The sequence below is a fragment of the Benincasa hispida genome, chromosome 1 (assembly GCF_009727055.1).
Source record: "Benincasa hispida cultivar B227 chromosome 1, ASM972705v1, whole genome shotgun sequence".
NCBI lineage: Eukaryota > Viridiplantae > Streptophyta > Magnoliopsida > Cucurbitales > Cucurbitaceae > Benincasa > Benincasa hispida.
Genome location: NC_052349.1, coordinates 7588744 through 7604996, shown reverse-complemented (window position 1 = coordinate 7604996; position 16253 = coordinate 7588744). Strand labels below are relative to the sequence as shown.

Here is a 16253-nt window from a genome sequence, read left to right as displayed (position 1 = left end):
CCTTGACACCTATGCATGTCTCTTTGTGCATCCACCTCACCTTTGTCCAAGCCCAAATCACCCTTAGTCAACCACTTGTCCAGATTAACTGTCAATCTAATATTGTTCTCCAAGTCACTCTTGTCAATGCATAACACACCTTAAGGGCCGCATACCCATCTCGATCGCATGGAATTATTCAACGCTTAGCTCCTCTTGCCCACACTAAGCTCAAGATCGCATGCTTCTCATTGGCCGCACACTTCTTTCCACGCATGGCTCTCCTTGGCGCATACCTCTTTGGCCAACGCATCCTCACATGCGCTCACCATCCACATTTAGGCTTTTGCATGGTCTCTTCATCACATGTCAACCTAATACAACGCCAAGTATCCTCGCCTAGGCCATCCTTGTCGCATGCATCCATGAGGCTTTCCTATCCTTAAGATGGCTTAGCCATCATACTACTTCAATGCAAGGAACATGCCTCGTCTCATTCTTGCGTTCAACCAACCTCAAATCACTTAGTTGTCGCGCATCCTATCATTCCTAGTTCTTGGCAAGGGCTCGACCACATAACCTGAAAGAATCCTTGATGATCGCATACCTCATGCATCCACTAACCTCCACGTCTTCCTCTTCCACCCTTAACCAACAACTTAACTCCCCCAATGACAAGGTCAACGCCTAACCTCACAATTGCAAAGTCATTGTTTTCCAAGTCCTCACCCAATGCATGGCATCAATGTATGGTTCTCATATTTAGCCAAATTTTTGTCCTCTTACTTTATTTACCTACAACTTATGTTTTAGCCTTTAAAGTCTAGTTTTAACACTTAAGGCATTTTTCTCCCATTTTATTCCTCTTCATACGTCCTTGCTATCCAAGTTCTAAACTAATTTACTTAGGTGAAATTTCGAGGGTTTACATTTTTCCTTCAAGGCAAGACTCGCATACTGGTAAAGAATTTTCTTTTAACTCACTTAGAAGTCCATTATTCACCAATGTCTCAATCCTATTGAGATTGATGTATCCTAGTCTTAGGTGCCAAAGATGGACATTTTCTTTAGGATAAATTTCAAGTCTTTTATTTTGAGTTACCATAGATTTAAACATTTTAGTGTTATGGAATGCCTTAGTTGCTAACGATCTTAGCACATAAAGGTTGTTTTCCAGTTTTGCAAAACAAATATCAACACCATTTTTGGAAATAAACACTTTATTTACATTGTAGAGCAAAGACTTTACAGAAATTAGGATCCTTTTTAAACTAGGAACTACATAGACATTTTTTAGTAAAACAAATTTATTCTGTAAAGTCAACTGGAGACCTCCATTGCCACAGTCGAGATGGTGCCCAATTCCAACCTGCATCATCATCTCCCTAGCATCAAGTTACTACCAGGAACTGATTCCCTGAAGGTTGAAATGAAGAACAAACATGATTAGTGGCGCCAAAATTTATAATCCAAGCAGAATCATCATTCTCCACTAACATGTTTCCAAAACAAGCAAATCACATTTACCTTACTTGGTCTTCTTCTTTTCTGTCAAGTGCTTCGGACAGTTCCTCTTCCAATGTCCCTCTTGGTTACAATGGAAACTGATTCCCTTTGCAACATTGGCTTTCTTTTGAGTAGCAGCGGGTGGGTTAGCTTTCCCCCTTTCACCTTTCTTCTTCTTCCACTTTTTGGTGCCGAAGGAAAAAGGTACAGACTTTGTTCCAGAGGTCGAATCTCTGTGAAACTTCTTAGAGGATGAAGCAAAATTTGTTGAACCCTTTTCTCCCTTGCTTTTCATCAAGAACTGGAAGGTCTGTAGCTCATTGAGGAGGGTCGTTAGGTTATAGTCAATCCTGTTCAAAATAGCATTGCTACAAAAGTGTAGGAAACTTCCAACCTTCAGGTAAAGATTCCAAAATGATGCTAACCTGATCGGCTTAATCAATGACAAGCCCATTCGTTTCTGCCATGTTAAAGTGAACCATCGTGTTGAGAACATGTTCTCGAACATATGCCTCTTCTTGCATACGGGCATTGAAGATGTGTTTGAGAGGGTCATGCTTGAGCTGTACGGACGGTTGTCCGAACATTCCCTTTAGGGACTCCATGATCTCACGGGTTGTGAACATGGGTTCATGCTTCTTGGCCAAGACTTCAAAAAGACTCGCTAATATATACGCTCAAACCTTTTCTTTTGCTTGTGTTCAATGCTCATATGCTTCTCGAACATTTCAAGCAGCATTTGGAGCTGGAATGGGAGGACAATCCTCCATAAGGACAAAATGAAGGTTATCAATTATAAGAATTGTGTTGATCGTGTTTTTTCATGAAATGTATTTTTCGCCCGTTAATTTTTCAGCGACAAGTAGATTTAATGTCACAGAAGTCATATTGATAAAAGATTGTTGAAACCATACAAATTATTTATTGATAGGATATACAAGCATGCAACGGAAGCAAACAGAACCAATAGACACTCTAATTACATTTAATTTGAGTTCCAAAGCATGCTTTTGCAGAAAATCACAAATGGGTTTCAAGTTTCACATACCTTTGATGAATTTTCCCAAATCCAAGCTGCTCTTCAAGTCAATTCAGCTCCAAATCGTTAGTGAACCACCAAGAGATCTTCTCTACTATTCTCAGCCTTGAATTTGAATGGTGGAACTCGAATTTGAGTGAATTTGTTAGGTGAATTTTTCTGGGTTTGAGAGGGAGAAGAAGATGATGTAGAAAATATTTTTCCAACTTCTACCCTCTGTCATCTTCAAAATTAAGCAGCTTTTATTACTCTACAACATGCATCCATTTTAGGAATGGATATGGCCAGCAACTACTTCAAATTGGAATGTGGGATTTGTGTGTGCACCAAGGAGGAACACCTCCTACTATGTTCAAAAGTGGGAGAAACCCACTTAGAGCATTTTTTTATTTTTTTTCTTTTCCCAAATTAATTTCAAAATTTCAAAATTTTAGTACTTTTAATTAATTCTATAATTAATCAAAATTTGATTTAATTAATTATTAATTAATTAAATCTAAAATTACAAAATCCAATTTCTTAAATTGAATTTAAAATTGGAAATTCATTTGATTTTTACTTAATTAAACATATTTAATTAATTAATTAATTTAATATCAAATATTAAATTAACCACACACTTAATTTTAAACATGAATCTCATTCATGTAATTGATATTTAAATCAATATTTAAATATTATAAACTCTTCAATTTCGTTTAATTTCAACAAATTAAACGTTAATTATATCGAATATAATTAAACAAACCCTAATTTGAATTTGACCTTATTCAAATTCAAACACTAATTTTAATTCGAACAATTTCAAATTGAAATTCAATTTGTACAATTCAAATTTGATATTATTCCAAATTCACTCAATTTAATAATTCAAGGTGTTCATATTTTACGAGCTAGTAGAGGGACCTTATGGACCTACAACTCATAAGCTCCAACAATTTAAGATTAATTAACTAAAACTCTTTAGATCAAATTAATTAGTATTTGCTAACCATCAAGTCATACCATTATAGCTCGATAGTTGCACTATTCTTACTGTAGATATATTTGTGTCCACATGATATAACCATAACCAGTAAGTTGACCATTCACAGGTTGTTCGTAATACTGGTTGGGTCAATGTGTTGTTTTACCCCCGATATTACGTCTTGCTCCTTAAGTTTCACTGATTCTCTTATGAACAATTGGTTTATGATCCAATCATTAAACTAGATCTCTCTCGGGCCAATGAGAGGGTGGGGCCCCTAGTTCAAGACTTGGATTCAGTACTTAAGAGAACAACCTTTCTCCTATCCCTAAATCGGGTAGGTGTGAATTCCGTCTTGCATCCTATGTCCCCAACTATCTACCCGATCTTACCCCTAAAATGGGAGGCTTATTGAGCCGACGCTGTTGAGCCAACCCTCACCTATGCAAATCTAAGGATAAACCCAAATAAACAAGAGTTCATAGTTAGCTCAGGATTAAGATCAAGTTACCTAGGTCATCTAATCGAAATAATCAGTGTTAAACAGTAAACAACGTTATAGAGTAAGAATGACTTATTCTTTTATCCGATTTTAAGCAAACTCGTTGCATAGGACACCCTCACTCCTCATGTCAATCCATGATAACGTTCTCATTTCTCATTTCGTACTTTTAAAGTCTATAAAAAGAAAAAAAATTATTGATATGTTTGATAACGTTCCCATTTCTCTTTTTTTGAGAAATAAACTTGGCTATTATCGTTTCTTATTTCAAATCTTTAATAAATGTTTCTAAAAATGGTGCAAACTTGAGGATTAGAAAAAGTAGTTTTTTTCGAATCCATTTTCATTTGCTATTTATATTCAACATTTCGTTATAATAATCAAACTTGATGATTGATTTGTTGGTGTTAAGTCACGTATGAGTTAAACACTTTCAAGTTTTGGGTTTGAAACTCAGTCTCGTAATTCTTTTTTTAATGATTCTAATGGGAAATGGGAAGATGAGGGCAAGAGCGAAATGTTTGGAGAGATGAGGAGATTGGGGAGATGAAAGCAAAAACCGGATAAATGAAAAAAAAAAAAAAAACCAGAGAAAGGAAAAAAAAAATTAAAAAATTAGAGAGAAAAAAAATAGAAGGAAACAAATGCAAGAGAATGAAAGAAAAGAAAAAAGAAAAATGCATGCAACATAACAAGAGAGTACAAAATTGAAACTTAAAAAGATTCTAAAGTTGACTGATTATCACTCCTATATTTACAAATGATCTAAAGAGCTACCATATTTTTAGATTTTTTTTTTGTTTTATTGTTCATCTATCACAAATATCCTTTATTTATTTGTTTATTTTGGCAACCAACTAACTTATTTGTTTGTTTGTTTTTGAGTGGAACAATGTTGGAGGTGAGAATTTGTACAATATTCGTAACTAATCTAATTTTCCTACCAACCTAACACTTATATAATGTTTAATTAAAATTTGTATACTGTTTACCTTCACATATTTTTAATATGAAAATTATGAGATTAAAAAATGGTATAAAATAATAAACTTACAAAGAAATTAAAGAGTCAAAGAAAGAATAAAGAAATAAAATAATTATTAAAAAAATGGAAAATGGAAAGAAAAAGGAGATTAGATGGAAATAATTAATGAAAGAGAAATAATTAAGGGGGAGAAGTAAAGAGGAGGGAGGGGCAGTAGTCCCAGAAATGGGACAGTGTGTTCGGGACAGGTCATGGGAAAATTGATAAATCCAATCCACTTTAGGGTGGGAAATTGTTAGGGGCGCCCTCTTATTCCCATAACCAAACAAATAGGCAACAAACGGATGATTAACTTCTTCTTCTTCTTCAAAGGCGCCTTGTTAGCGCTTTATTTGTTTCTTCTTCTCTCTCTAGAAATTCTCTCAACGTTTCTCGATTGCCGAGGGCTCAATCTCAAGCCTGAGTATCGTTCTTCAAATTGAAATGTAGCGCCTTCCATTCCATTAGGGCTTCGAAATTGTTTTTCGTGTTTCGGTTGATTCTGGAGATTTAGGGTTTTTTTCCCCTTTTCTTTCTTTCTTTCTGTTTTGGTTCTGGGGGTTCAGTGGGGGTGGAGAAATGAAGGATTTGAACTCGGATATTTTTGACCCCACGGCCGGGATGGATTCGGATTATTCGCGTGCTTCTTGTGCTTCATCGTCCGACGCCGATTTTGGATTTGCTTTTAACGACAGTAATTTCTCTGATCGCTTGCTCCGGATTGAGATTATGGGGGAACCGGCTGAGTCCCGTCCCGATTCTGTCGGATGTACTAGCATCCTCGATTGGGCTCGACGGAAGAGACGGAGAGAGGATTGCAAGAAGGACAACGGTAAAACTTTGGTTTTTATTTTCCCCCTTTTGGAAGGAGATAGCTACAGCTTACAGGACTAATTTATATTATGATGATTGTAAAAAAAAAAAAAAAATGATGGGAGACCTCAGTTTGCAAGGTGGAAATAGGAAACGGAGAATAGTGGTTAATGTTGTTTTATTAAAACATGAGAACTGAGCGTCGCTGGATTTTACATTTTCACGATTGTGTATAATGGGGAACGGTCGCCACAGCAACGGATGATATACATCGGCAAGGGATTTTATTATAACTTCTTCATTATGTGATTTTCAGATACAATGAACCTAAATAATTTCAGTTTTCATAATTTTATGTCTGTTTTCAGCATCTGAAAACGAAACTATTGATTTACCTCATAGGAATTGCTCCGGTTTGTTTTTCTGTTGTTTTGATAGAACTGATCTGTGACCAAGAAAGTCTCTTTGTTGACCACGTCTTTGTTCTGTAGACATCAAACTGACTATTAGTCTTATATTGCATTGTCATTAATTGGAGATGGATATTGTTAAATTGCACCGTAATTTCAATTATTGTTTTATATGGCCTTTTGTGCGTATTCACTGTGCATTTGGTTCCTCTTTTTGTTCAAATTTTGTTTTCTTTATGATCAATTTTCCTTGCAGTTGTTGATCTTAATGGATGCCCCGAGGAACAAGTTTTAAATGGAAACCAACCTGATATGGATGATGCCATACCTTGTGACAATCTAGACGATGAACCTGCTCAAATGATTGAAGAGTTACATTCAGGTATAGACAATGCAGCTGAGGAGGCGAGGCCAACTTATGGTGTTATTTTGGTCTCCTTAGTGCAAATGAGTTTTCTTGAATTTTTTTTCTTCAGCGTGGTTCAAATCCTTATGTATGTGTATTAAGTGTTTATCAAAGATTTGAAGTTTTTTTGTCTTCTGTAACTTACTCTAAACTGAATGGTCAGTATCATTGAAATGGAGCTGACAGCCTATTTGGAATCATTAGATTATAAGAGTAAGATGTCTTCAAATTTCATGTACTGCAGGTGATGAAGCTGCAAATGGTGATGAATCAAGCTGGGGGATGGATTGTTCTACTGTTATTAAAGTTAAAACGCTGCACATCAGCTCTCCAATTTTGGCTGCCAAAAGTCCTTTTTTCTACAAGGTAAAAGCAAATATGTGTTTATATGATTCATAAAGTATATAGTTTCTTCTCCAGTTACATTTTGTAGGAACTGTCTTCCTTTTCTCTTATCTGAGAAATAATTTTTTGTCTAGTTGTTCTCTAATGGGATGAGGGAGTCCGAACAGCGGAATGTGACTTTACGAATCACTGCCTCGGGTACACATACAAAATTTCACCATTGTTTGTCTGTCTATCCTGTTCTTTGTTACAAACCACAATGTTTCTAATTTGTTTTCTTATTCCTTCTATCAAACAGAGGAAGCTGCACTAATGGAGTTGCTGAATTTTATGTATAGTAATACCCTATCTTGTAGCACCGCTTCGGCTTTGCTGGATGTGCTTATGGCTGCAGACAAATTTGAGGTTGCATCATGCATGAGGTATTGCAGCAGGCTTTTACGAAACTTGCCCATGACACCTGAGTCTGCATTGCTGTATCTAGAGCTTCCATCCAGTGTCCTAATGGCCGAAGCAGTCCAACCATTGACTGATGCAGCAAAGCAGTATCTTGCTGTTCGCTACAAGGACATTACCAAGTAAATTTCTGATTCTTTTGAGTTATACCTAGTCTTTTAACTTTCCATTGTTTTTTATTTCACCCCACACCCCACATTTTTAACCTTTGTTATGGTGGTGGTAGTAGGTGGAATGGGACCTTCCTGAGGCCATTGTTCCCTTTATAAGGAAACATATATTTATCAACATAATTGTAACCATGAAAAAATATCAACTACATCCCAAATGTTAGTAGTATGTTAGGATTAGGATACCACCTAATAAGAAAACTTAGAGAAAGACAAAGATACACAAAGATGGTAATATATTGCAATATCAAGAGAAGTTACGATATACCCATAACCTTAACCATCATGGGTTAGCCTAGTGGTAAATAAAGGACATGAGTTTGATAAAGGACTATGAGGGAATAAGTTCTATTCATGGCGGTCACCTAACATTTCACAACTAAGAAGCACAAGCACGGATATGAATACAAGATACGGATACGCGATACGATACGGCGATATACCAATTTCTAAAAAAATTAAGACAGATATGTTGAAGATGCGTTATTTTATATATATACACATGTGATAATGCCCAATTAATTGTTATACTTATTTTAAGTTAGATTAAAGTAGATTCAAGAAGAGAGTGAAAGCTAGAAAGAAAAATCCAACAACGTGGTTGAGCAACTAGAGTAGAGACAGGTAGGAAAGAAGTAGAAGATGAAGATTGACGAATGAAGTTGTGGATGAAGGTGGGTGTGAATCATGATTTAGATAGTGAGAGAAAAGAGAAGAATGAAGATTTAATTATGTTTAGTTTTTTTTTTTCCAACTTTTTATGTTTTTATTCTTTATGTTTTTATGATTTTCAATCTATTTTGTTTTGGAATGCTAGATTTAAGTGGACTTTTAAATAAAATGTGTTGTGGGTTGGGCTTAAATATGGAGGGGAAAAAAAGATATAACGTATCCCCTTCACATCCCTGGAAGCAAATACGCTTATCTGAAATTTAAAAAAATCAGATACTTCAAATCATTATCTATCACGTATCTGGACGTATCCGTATCTGATACTGATTCTCTACACGATTAGAAGTATCTATGCTTACTAGTTCTACAAGTTTCCTTGACACCCAATTGTTGTAGGTTCATGTGGGTTGTCCCGTGAGATTTGTCGAAGTGAGCACAAGCTAGCCAACTGGGGGATATAAAAAAAATACCCATAGCCTTTTGAGAGGGCTCTCTCTCTCCCAAAGTCCCACTATTGAAATTTCTCTCCAAAATGATCCACACCCTTACTAACCCTAAATCACCTTATTTATGACTAAGATCCCCTACCTAATTATCACTATACCTCTTACTAATCCCATACTAATCTTATATATGTAGCCCTGGCCCTAACTAGTACTCTCACAGTGGTAGTGGTAGTGCTAGATGTTGGACCTTCAGTCTTACCTAAAGTTTGATCAATGGAGTTGAATAGTCCAATTATTTCAACTTTATCCATGTGTTTGGAAGTTAGAGAATCTTGATTCTGTGGTTAGTGCAATGTTTTCTTCAACTAATACTTTAGCCTCATTTTTAGGTCTTTTTAATACTTTCAGGTTTCGTGGTCCCGCCTCACTAAGAAAGTTGGTCTTTATTTGCAAGAAAATTGCCTCAAATTCACTTAATTTTGCATTGTGAACCTGTTAGGTGGGGTGGCCAACTAATGACCTGAAAAATAACACAGAATATACACTTAAAACAGAGGATATTTCCAAGTTCGGATGCACTGGTGATAGTGAGAGTTCTTCAATATCCAGTGATGAGATATTCGCATTAACAAGTTTAGATAAGAACGATAGCAACCAAAGATAACATAACAACCAGCTCCTTCAAGTGGTGCTGTCAACTCTCTCCACAATTCCCTTACACGATTTCCCTAATGCTTCTCCTCTCCCCCAAAACAATTGTGTAGCCTCACACCCATCCCCACAGTTGTACAATCCGCCCCCACTAACTGTCCCTGTCCCCTATAAAATACCTCTCTTGCCATTCCAGGACCAAGTACGGTTGCGATTGATTGGAGGCCTTATAGTTTAAGAATTAGGTTAGAAAAGATTGAATAGGTAAAGGCAGGTTAGAAATTCATCCATTGCATCTTCATGATATAACATGAACTGAAACATTTAGATAGGTTTAGAATTTGGTTAGAAAGCTAATTTGATTGTTTTTCCAGGAATCATCAAGCTATATGTTAAGATAAAAGAAAACTTTTAGACAATATTTGCGATGTGGATATTGAGTCTAATTGTTTCTTCATGTTGTTTATGTTTGAAAAAATATTCTTTTCCCCCTTGCGTCTTTCATTATTGGGTACTACTGGGAGGGAAGCAATTTCTCAAATAGGCTTCTTGCATTTGACCAGGTTTCAGGACGAGGTTATGGCTTTGCCTCTTGCAGGAGTGGAAGCAATATTGTCCAGTGACGATCTTCAGGTTGCATCAGAGGATGCAGTATACGACTTCATCCTCAAGTGGGCTAGAACTCAGTATCCAAAGTTGGAGGAGCGACGAGAAGTGCTGGGGGCTCGACTTGCTCGTTATATTCGATTCCCCTTTATGACATGTCGAAAGCTTAAGAAAGTTCTGACCTGCAATGACTTCGATCATGATGTTGCTTGCAAACTTGTGCTTGAGGCCCTTTTCTTTAAAGCAGAGGCTCCTCACCGGCAGAGAATCTTAGCTGCTGATGAGGCATCTACCTCAAACCGCCGCTTCTTCATCGAGAGAGCATACAAATATCGTCCAGTCAAGGTTGTTGAGTTCGATCGTCCTCGGCAGCAGTGTGTGGTATACCTGGACTTAAAGCGGGAAGAGTGCACAAATTTGTTTCCATCCGGGAGAGTGTATTCTCAGGCATTCCACTTGGGTGGTCAAGGATTTTTTCTTTCGGCTCACTGCAACATGGATCAGCAAAGCTCATTTCATTGTTTTGGGCTTTTCTTGGGAATGCAGGAAAAAGGATCAGTTTCTTTTGCAGTTGACTATGAATTTGCTGCAAGATCAAAGCCAACGGAGGAGTTTGTAAGCAAATATAAGGGCAATTACACGTTCACCGGAGGCAAGGCGGTTGGCTATAGAAACTTATTTGCAATACCATGGACTTCTTTCATGGCTGAAGATAGTCACTACTTTATAAATGGAGTCCTCCATCTTAGAGCTGAACTCACCATCAGGAGCTGAACTTCCTTGACCACATTTCTGTTTGATCGGTTCAGTCTCTAAAGTAACCAAGGGTATTATTATTCTCAATTCTCTCTGGTCTAGGTTGTCTAACCATCTAATTTTTGTATGGCTTTCTTTTCTTGTTTGCCGTTTTGACATCCATCCTTCCCTCTACTCGACTAAGACAATGTAATAGTAAAGCTGTTTTTTAATATTAATACTTGGCTCTCAAGTATGTTATACCAAAATCTCTCTGGGGATTGCTTTACTTTCCTTCGCCATACTACTTAACATCAACATTTGTAACCTGGAGTTCTGGTATCCTTGGATCTTTGAAATGTATTTGGTAGGCTTTGAAGCTTGACTGATGTGTTGTTATTACTATTATCATTGTTATCACTACTACTGTGGCATGTTCATTCAATGAGCTGTTTTCTAAGAACAGTGGTTGACTTTGACATGCCTAATTTCATTTGTTGTACGCAGTATTAATTGACTAATAAAATATTTCAATCATCCAAGTTCAATGAAGCCTTAATTTACTAGTGGAAAACAAAAGTATATGAAGAATTTTGGCCCAAAAACAGAAAAAGATCTTGCTCGGCCCATCAGAATCTTGTCATCAAACGGTGCCATTTCTTCTAGTGTTCCTCTCCATCAGTTCCTTTCGTCTTGGATGAATCTAGCAGGGTGGCCTTCTCGATGACTAAGAGTTGGGAATATGTTGTTAAGGGACATTATTATTATTATTTTATTTATCTATTTTAGTATGGAAATAGGAGATCAAATTTCTAACTTCTAGAGAGTGAGAACATATCAATTATCGGCTATTAGTCCACAGCATTGAATAACAGCTTCACAATGTCTTTGTTCATAGAATCATCCAAACATGGACAAATTTGGACAATGTTTTGCTTATTTTGGAGTGATTTTAAAATTGTTAAATTTGTTATCAAATTTTGAATCACTTTAAAATTTGCTTTTAATATTCAAAATTGGTTTTTGAAGTTTTTTTTTTATAAAAAAATTTATTTAAATAGCAAACGCTACTAATGCTTGGTTAATAAGAGGGTTGATGAACAAATTTACAAAAAAATCCTTCTGGCTAAAGAGGAGAGCCAGAAAGGAAAAGAATCAGTCCATAAAAAAGATTAAACGAGAAAAGCAAAAACAGCCAAAGAGTAAGCAGCGGAGTTGCAAGTTCTATCTTAGGGGAATGTGATTACAAAAAGGAAGAAAGCTTGCCTAGTGAGGCTTGGCGTCATCGAGCCAAACACCAATCTCATTTCTAAATAAACTTTGGTTTTGAATGAGAAGCTGAAAATCAAGATCCAAGGCTATTGAAAGACCAAACTAGATGGTTGCAAGCTCCAAATCTCAAATAAATCTTTAGATATTTTGTTCTTGCTTAATTCTCTGTGTTTTCTTTTTCAAAAGGAAAAAACAAAAAAAAAAAAACAAAAACAAAACAAAACAAAAAATACTAGTTTAAAAAAAATAAAATAACTCATATTTCCCAAATATAATATTTTTTTAAAAAAATATCTCCACCTAAAAAGACGATATCTTTCATTCATGGAGTGTTTTAGGAACTAAAACATATTCAGCCCCTAAAAAATCTCCACAGCATTTTATCGTTTTATTACACAAAATATGTATGATTAAAAAAAACTATGCGTTATCATTTTTATCTTCTAATGGATTATTTTGAAATATAAAAAAATGACCAAAATATTTCCGGATATAACAAAATTTCACTGCCTGTCTGCAATAGACGGCAATAAATTACTATATTATGATATTTGTTAATATTTGTAAATATTTTCAATAATTTTTTCATTTAAAATAATTTTCCTATAATTTAACCTAAATATGTTGTACCATATGAAGAACAATTAAAATATATTTATAAACATTCTCAAATGCGTTCAATTAGCTATGAGTTATCATCAAATATATATGAGTTGATTTTGGTCGAAAACTTACAAGTTTTAAAAGTTTAATTTCATAGCAATATTTTGTATTGATTGTCGTTAAAACAATGAAATTATAATTTAGAAAGTTCTCAACGTGAAAATTCGATTTTGCTCAATGTGAAAAAGGTGCGTCAATTTGACAAAAGAAACCTGTGAATTTAAGAATATCACAAAGCCATCGAAATCAATCCAAAAGCTCAAAACCAAAACCCAAGAATTTGCTTGAAAGAGGCTTGAAGTTACAGGAGTTAAAAATTCAGGAGATTTTATTGTACCAGACATCCAATGATTCGTGGCTGGCTTTCTTGGAATGGCAACCACCTGCTTGGTTTCTAGACTCTTAACTGCTACAAACTCTTCTTTTCCAGCCTGCAACCTTCATCTACTTGTAGTCTAATGCAACCAGAGAAAAATAGAAAAAGAATCATCAGACACAAAAGTTTAATTTATCATATGGTATAAACATAACCAGGGAAACCATGAAATCTAACAAATATTAAGCAACTAAAACACATACCAATTTCTTGGTATAGATGTTTCCTAATGTCAGTGATTCCGAAAGACAATTACAATACTTATTCATGGTCAAATTTGCATTTTTACGAACAAGGCAGTAAGATGTCAGTGTATTCTCTATATGGTGATAGTCAAACGCACTATAAAAAAAAGCCAAATTGTATGTTTCCTTTAGGTGTGAGACCAAAGTACCTGGTTACCGAGTGGTTTTCTGATATTTGACCAAATAAATCAACGTAAATTGAACGAGTACTTATGAGGAAGAAAATGAAAATTCTCCTGGATAGCCATAGCCTGCTCTAGGTTAAGGACATAATGGGACCCTTAATATTTGTTCAACTTTGAAGCAAATGGTGGGAGGAAAAGGAAAATACCGAATTGAGAGTTGAGATTATAATTCTACATTGTTTTAATTTTAAAAGGCATTATATGAGTTCCCAACAATTTGAACTGCGGTGCAATTCATAAAACATGTCTTTGCGTTCCTATGAACCCCTTTCAGCTTCAGCTATTCCATACCAAGATATTAGGAAAACAGGGTTGAATTCATCTAGAAGATAAATTGCTTTAAATTGGTTCATTAGCCAGGTAATTCATGAAAAATGTTTTTGCGTTCTTTACTATGAACTCCTTTCAGCTTCAGCTATGCCATACCAAGATCTAGGGAGAACAAGGTAAGATTCATCTAAAAGATAAATGGGTTAGGTTCCTTAGCCAGGTAATTCATAAAGCATGTCTTCGAGTTATTAACAATGAACCCCTTTCAACTTCAGCTATTCCATACCAAGATCTAATGAAAACAGGGCTGGATTTACCTAGAAGAGAAGCTGATTGTTCCTTAGCCAGGTAATGACAAAAATCATCCTAATAATGAAAAAATTGCACATGAAATTTCCTAAGATGAATGTGAGGAGCACAAGTCAGCGATTCCTCAGTTGAGAAGGTAGAACCCTCCCCTCCAATCTATATTAAACCCTGGAAGTTGTTCCATAAACTAGTAAAGGCTTGATAAATCAATGCTAAAAGAGAAGCCATGCTTCAAAAAGTTTATCAGACAAAAGAAAAGCACCAAAATGCATACTTTGCTAAAATGAGGGGAAATTTTCGGTTTTCTTTTTCCTAGTTAGCTCATCAGTGAAGTCAGATAAGTTTTATAACTCCATTCAGATTTTGATTCAATATAAGCCTAGACTTGAGCAATGCATTCTCTGAAGATATCACCACAACTGGAATAAGAAAGAGGCCAATCTACGGGATAAGTTTGGTAAATTAGAACACAAGCAAAAGAAATCTCTGACCTCTCAGATTATCTAAGCTTCTCTTTCCCGCTACTCCTCCTCGCAGCCTCCTTGACCTTTTCAATATAGCCTTCTATCGGAGGCGTCAAAGTGGCCATGAACCGGTTCGCGGGGAACAATGTCAAATCTGGGACCAAAGCAGCAGCTTTCAAATGCTCTGGTAATGCTTCAATAGCCTCTTTCTTCATCTGCAACAGCGTCGATTCAGCTGCCCGCCTTGCACGATGCCGCCTCATCAACACCCGACTGTATTCCTTCGCAAGCCGCCGCCCATCTTCCACTGTCAACTCGTACTTCGGAATCTTATCCGCATCGACCAGACCTAGGGATATCAAATCCAAACCTACAGTTCCAATGATCGACGGAGTATCAGAAACCCCCAATTTCGATTTATCCATCTTCATCATCTCAATCTCGCGTTGGCGCTCTTTGCTGATGAGCCCGAGCTTCTCCCGTTCGGCCTCACGTTCTCTGTCTTTGGGCTTCAAGAACCGCAGAGGCGTAGGAGCATTTAGGCATTGGTCATAGAGCTTTTCCTGTTCGGGAGGGATTTTTCTTCCTCCTCCTCCTCCACCACCTTTGGATGTGGCTCCGCCTTTCTTGACGGTGATTTTGGAGCGCTTCAGCGGTTGGCCAGCTTTGATCTTCGATTTGCCTTTGGCAGTACCACTAACCCAGCATCTTTGGAGCAATTGGTGGCCGCCGGAATCTGCAGATAGGGCCAGAGATTTGAATTTCGTGAAACGGATCATGTCTCAAAGCTCCGAGCTAAAACCCTTCTTCACCGGCTTCAGCATCAAATCTAAAAACAGAGTCGAAGGTTTCTAGGGCTTTTCTTGAAATACAGTAACGCACTTGAAGCAACTTGAACCACTGCCCGCGCCCAAAATGAAAACTGTTTCAGGTTTTTTTTTTTTTAAAAAAAAAAAAAAAATTATTTATTTTATTTTTATTGGGTATTATTATTTTGATAGCCAATTTAGTTAGGTTAGATACATCAATTAATCTCTTAAAAAAAAATCATTCATTTCAAAATCAACACGAATTTATTATACCATTTTAAAAATTGACAATCCAAAATGACACAATTAAATGGCATAATTCTCGAATTCTCGAAGTTCATGGACTATATTTATAATCTAACGATGTATTTTTTTTTATTTATGAAAAAATTCGATTTTACCACTAACTTGTCGAAGTTGTAACAATTTTTATCCTAAAACCTTTTATTTTATCAAATTTTATTCTAAAATTAGATAAATGTTATGATATTTACCATTTGTTCAATTTTCACTTGTGCACTCATAAATTTTAACAATAAAAAATGGATACAATGACCATATAAACGGGCTCATTTCTATGAAATCAAGTTTTGCAAGTGTGGTTTATTCATAAATTTATCATTGAATAACTTTTTCACAACTCACATACTTCAACAAAAATTGACTATAAAGCCATTCTTTGAAATTTGATCTATATAACACAACTATGTATTTTATAATTCATTGAATATGACAAATAGTACATTTTTAACCATCTTAGGAATGAAACTTATGAGATGATAAAATTTGCATCTAAATTTGCATCTATGTTTTAAGTTAGATAGTAACACTTATCTAAGTTTGAGGTGTAATTTGAAGAAATTTAAGATTTAAGGTAAAAATTGATACAACTTGTACAATGTTATGGGTAAAAATTGATTTGTTCTCTTTACG

The 16253-nt window shown here is 35.8% G+C and overlaps 2 protein-coding genes across 2 annotated transcripts; one reads left to right on the top strand and one right to left on the bottom strand.

Annotated features, from left to right (window-relative positions):
- The first annotated feature begins 5313 nt into the window (after positions 1 to 5313).
- On the top strand, positions 5314 to 11116 carry LOC120083284 (BTB/POZ domain-containing protein POB1-like). Its single transcript, XM_039038962.1, has 6 exons — positions 5314 to 5849; positions 6497 to 6622; positions 6891 to 7012; positions 7126 to 7189; positions 7290 to 7569; positions 9950 to 11116. Exons 1-6 carry the CDS (start codon positions 5597 to 5599, stop codon positions 10764 to 10766), a joined length of 1662 nt encoding a protein of 553 aa, XP_038894890.1. The 5' UTR covers positions 5314 to 5596; the 3' UTR covers positions 10767 to 11116.
- Positions 11117 to 12830: 1714 nt separating this feature from the next.
- LOC120092349 lies at positions 12831 to 15416 on the bottom strand. The gene is made up of 2 exons (XM_039050511.1): positions 14539 to 15416; positions 12831 to 13117 (listed from the first exon to the last, which is right to left on the bottom strand). Exon 1 carries the CDS (start codon positions 15288 to 15290, stop codon positions 14547 to 14549), a length of 744 nt encoding a protein of 247 aa, XP_038906439.1. The 5' UTR covers positions 15291 to 15416; the 3' UTR covers positions 12831 to 13117; positions 14539 to 14546.
- Positions 15417 to 16253: the final 837 nt, after the last annotated feature.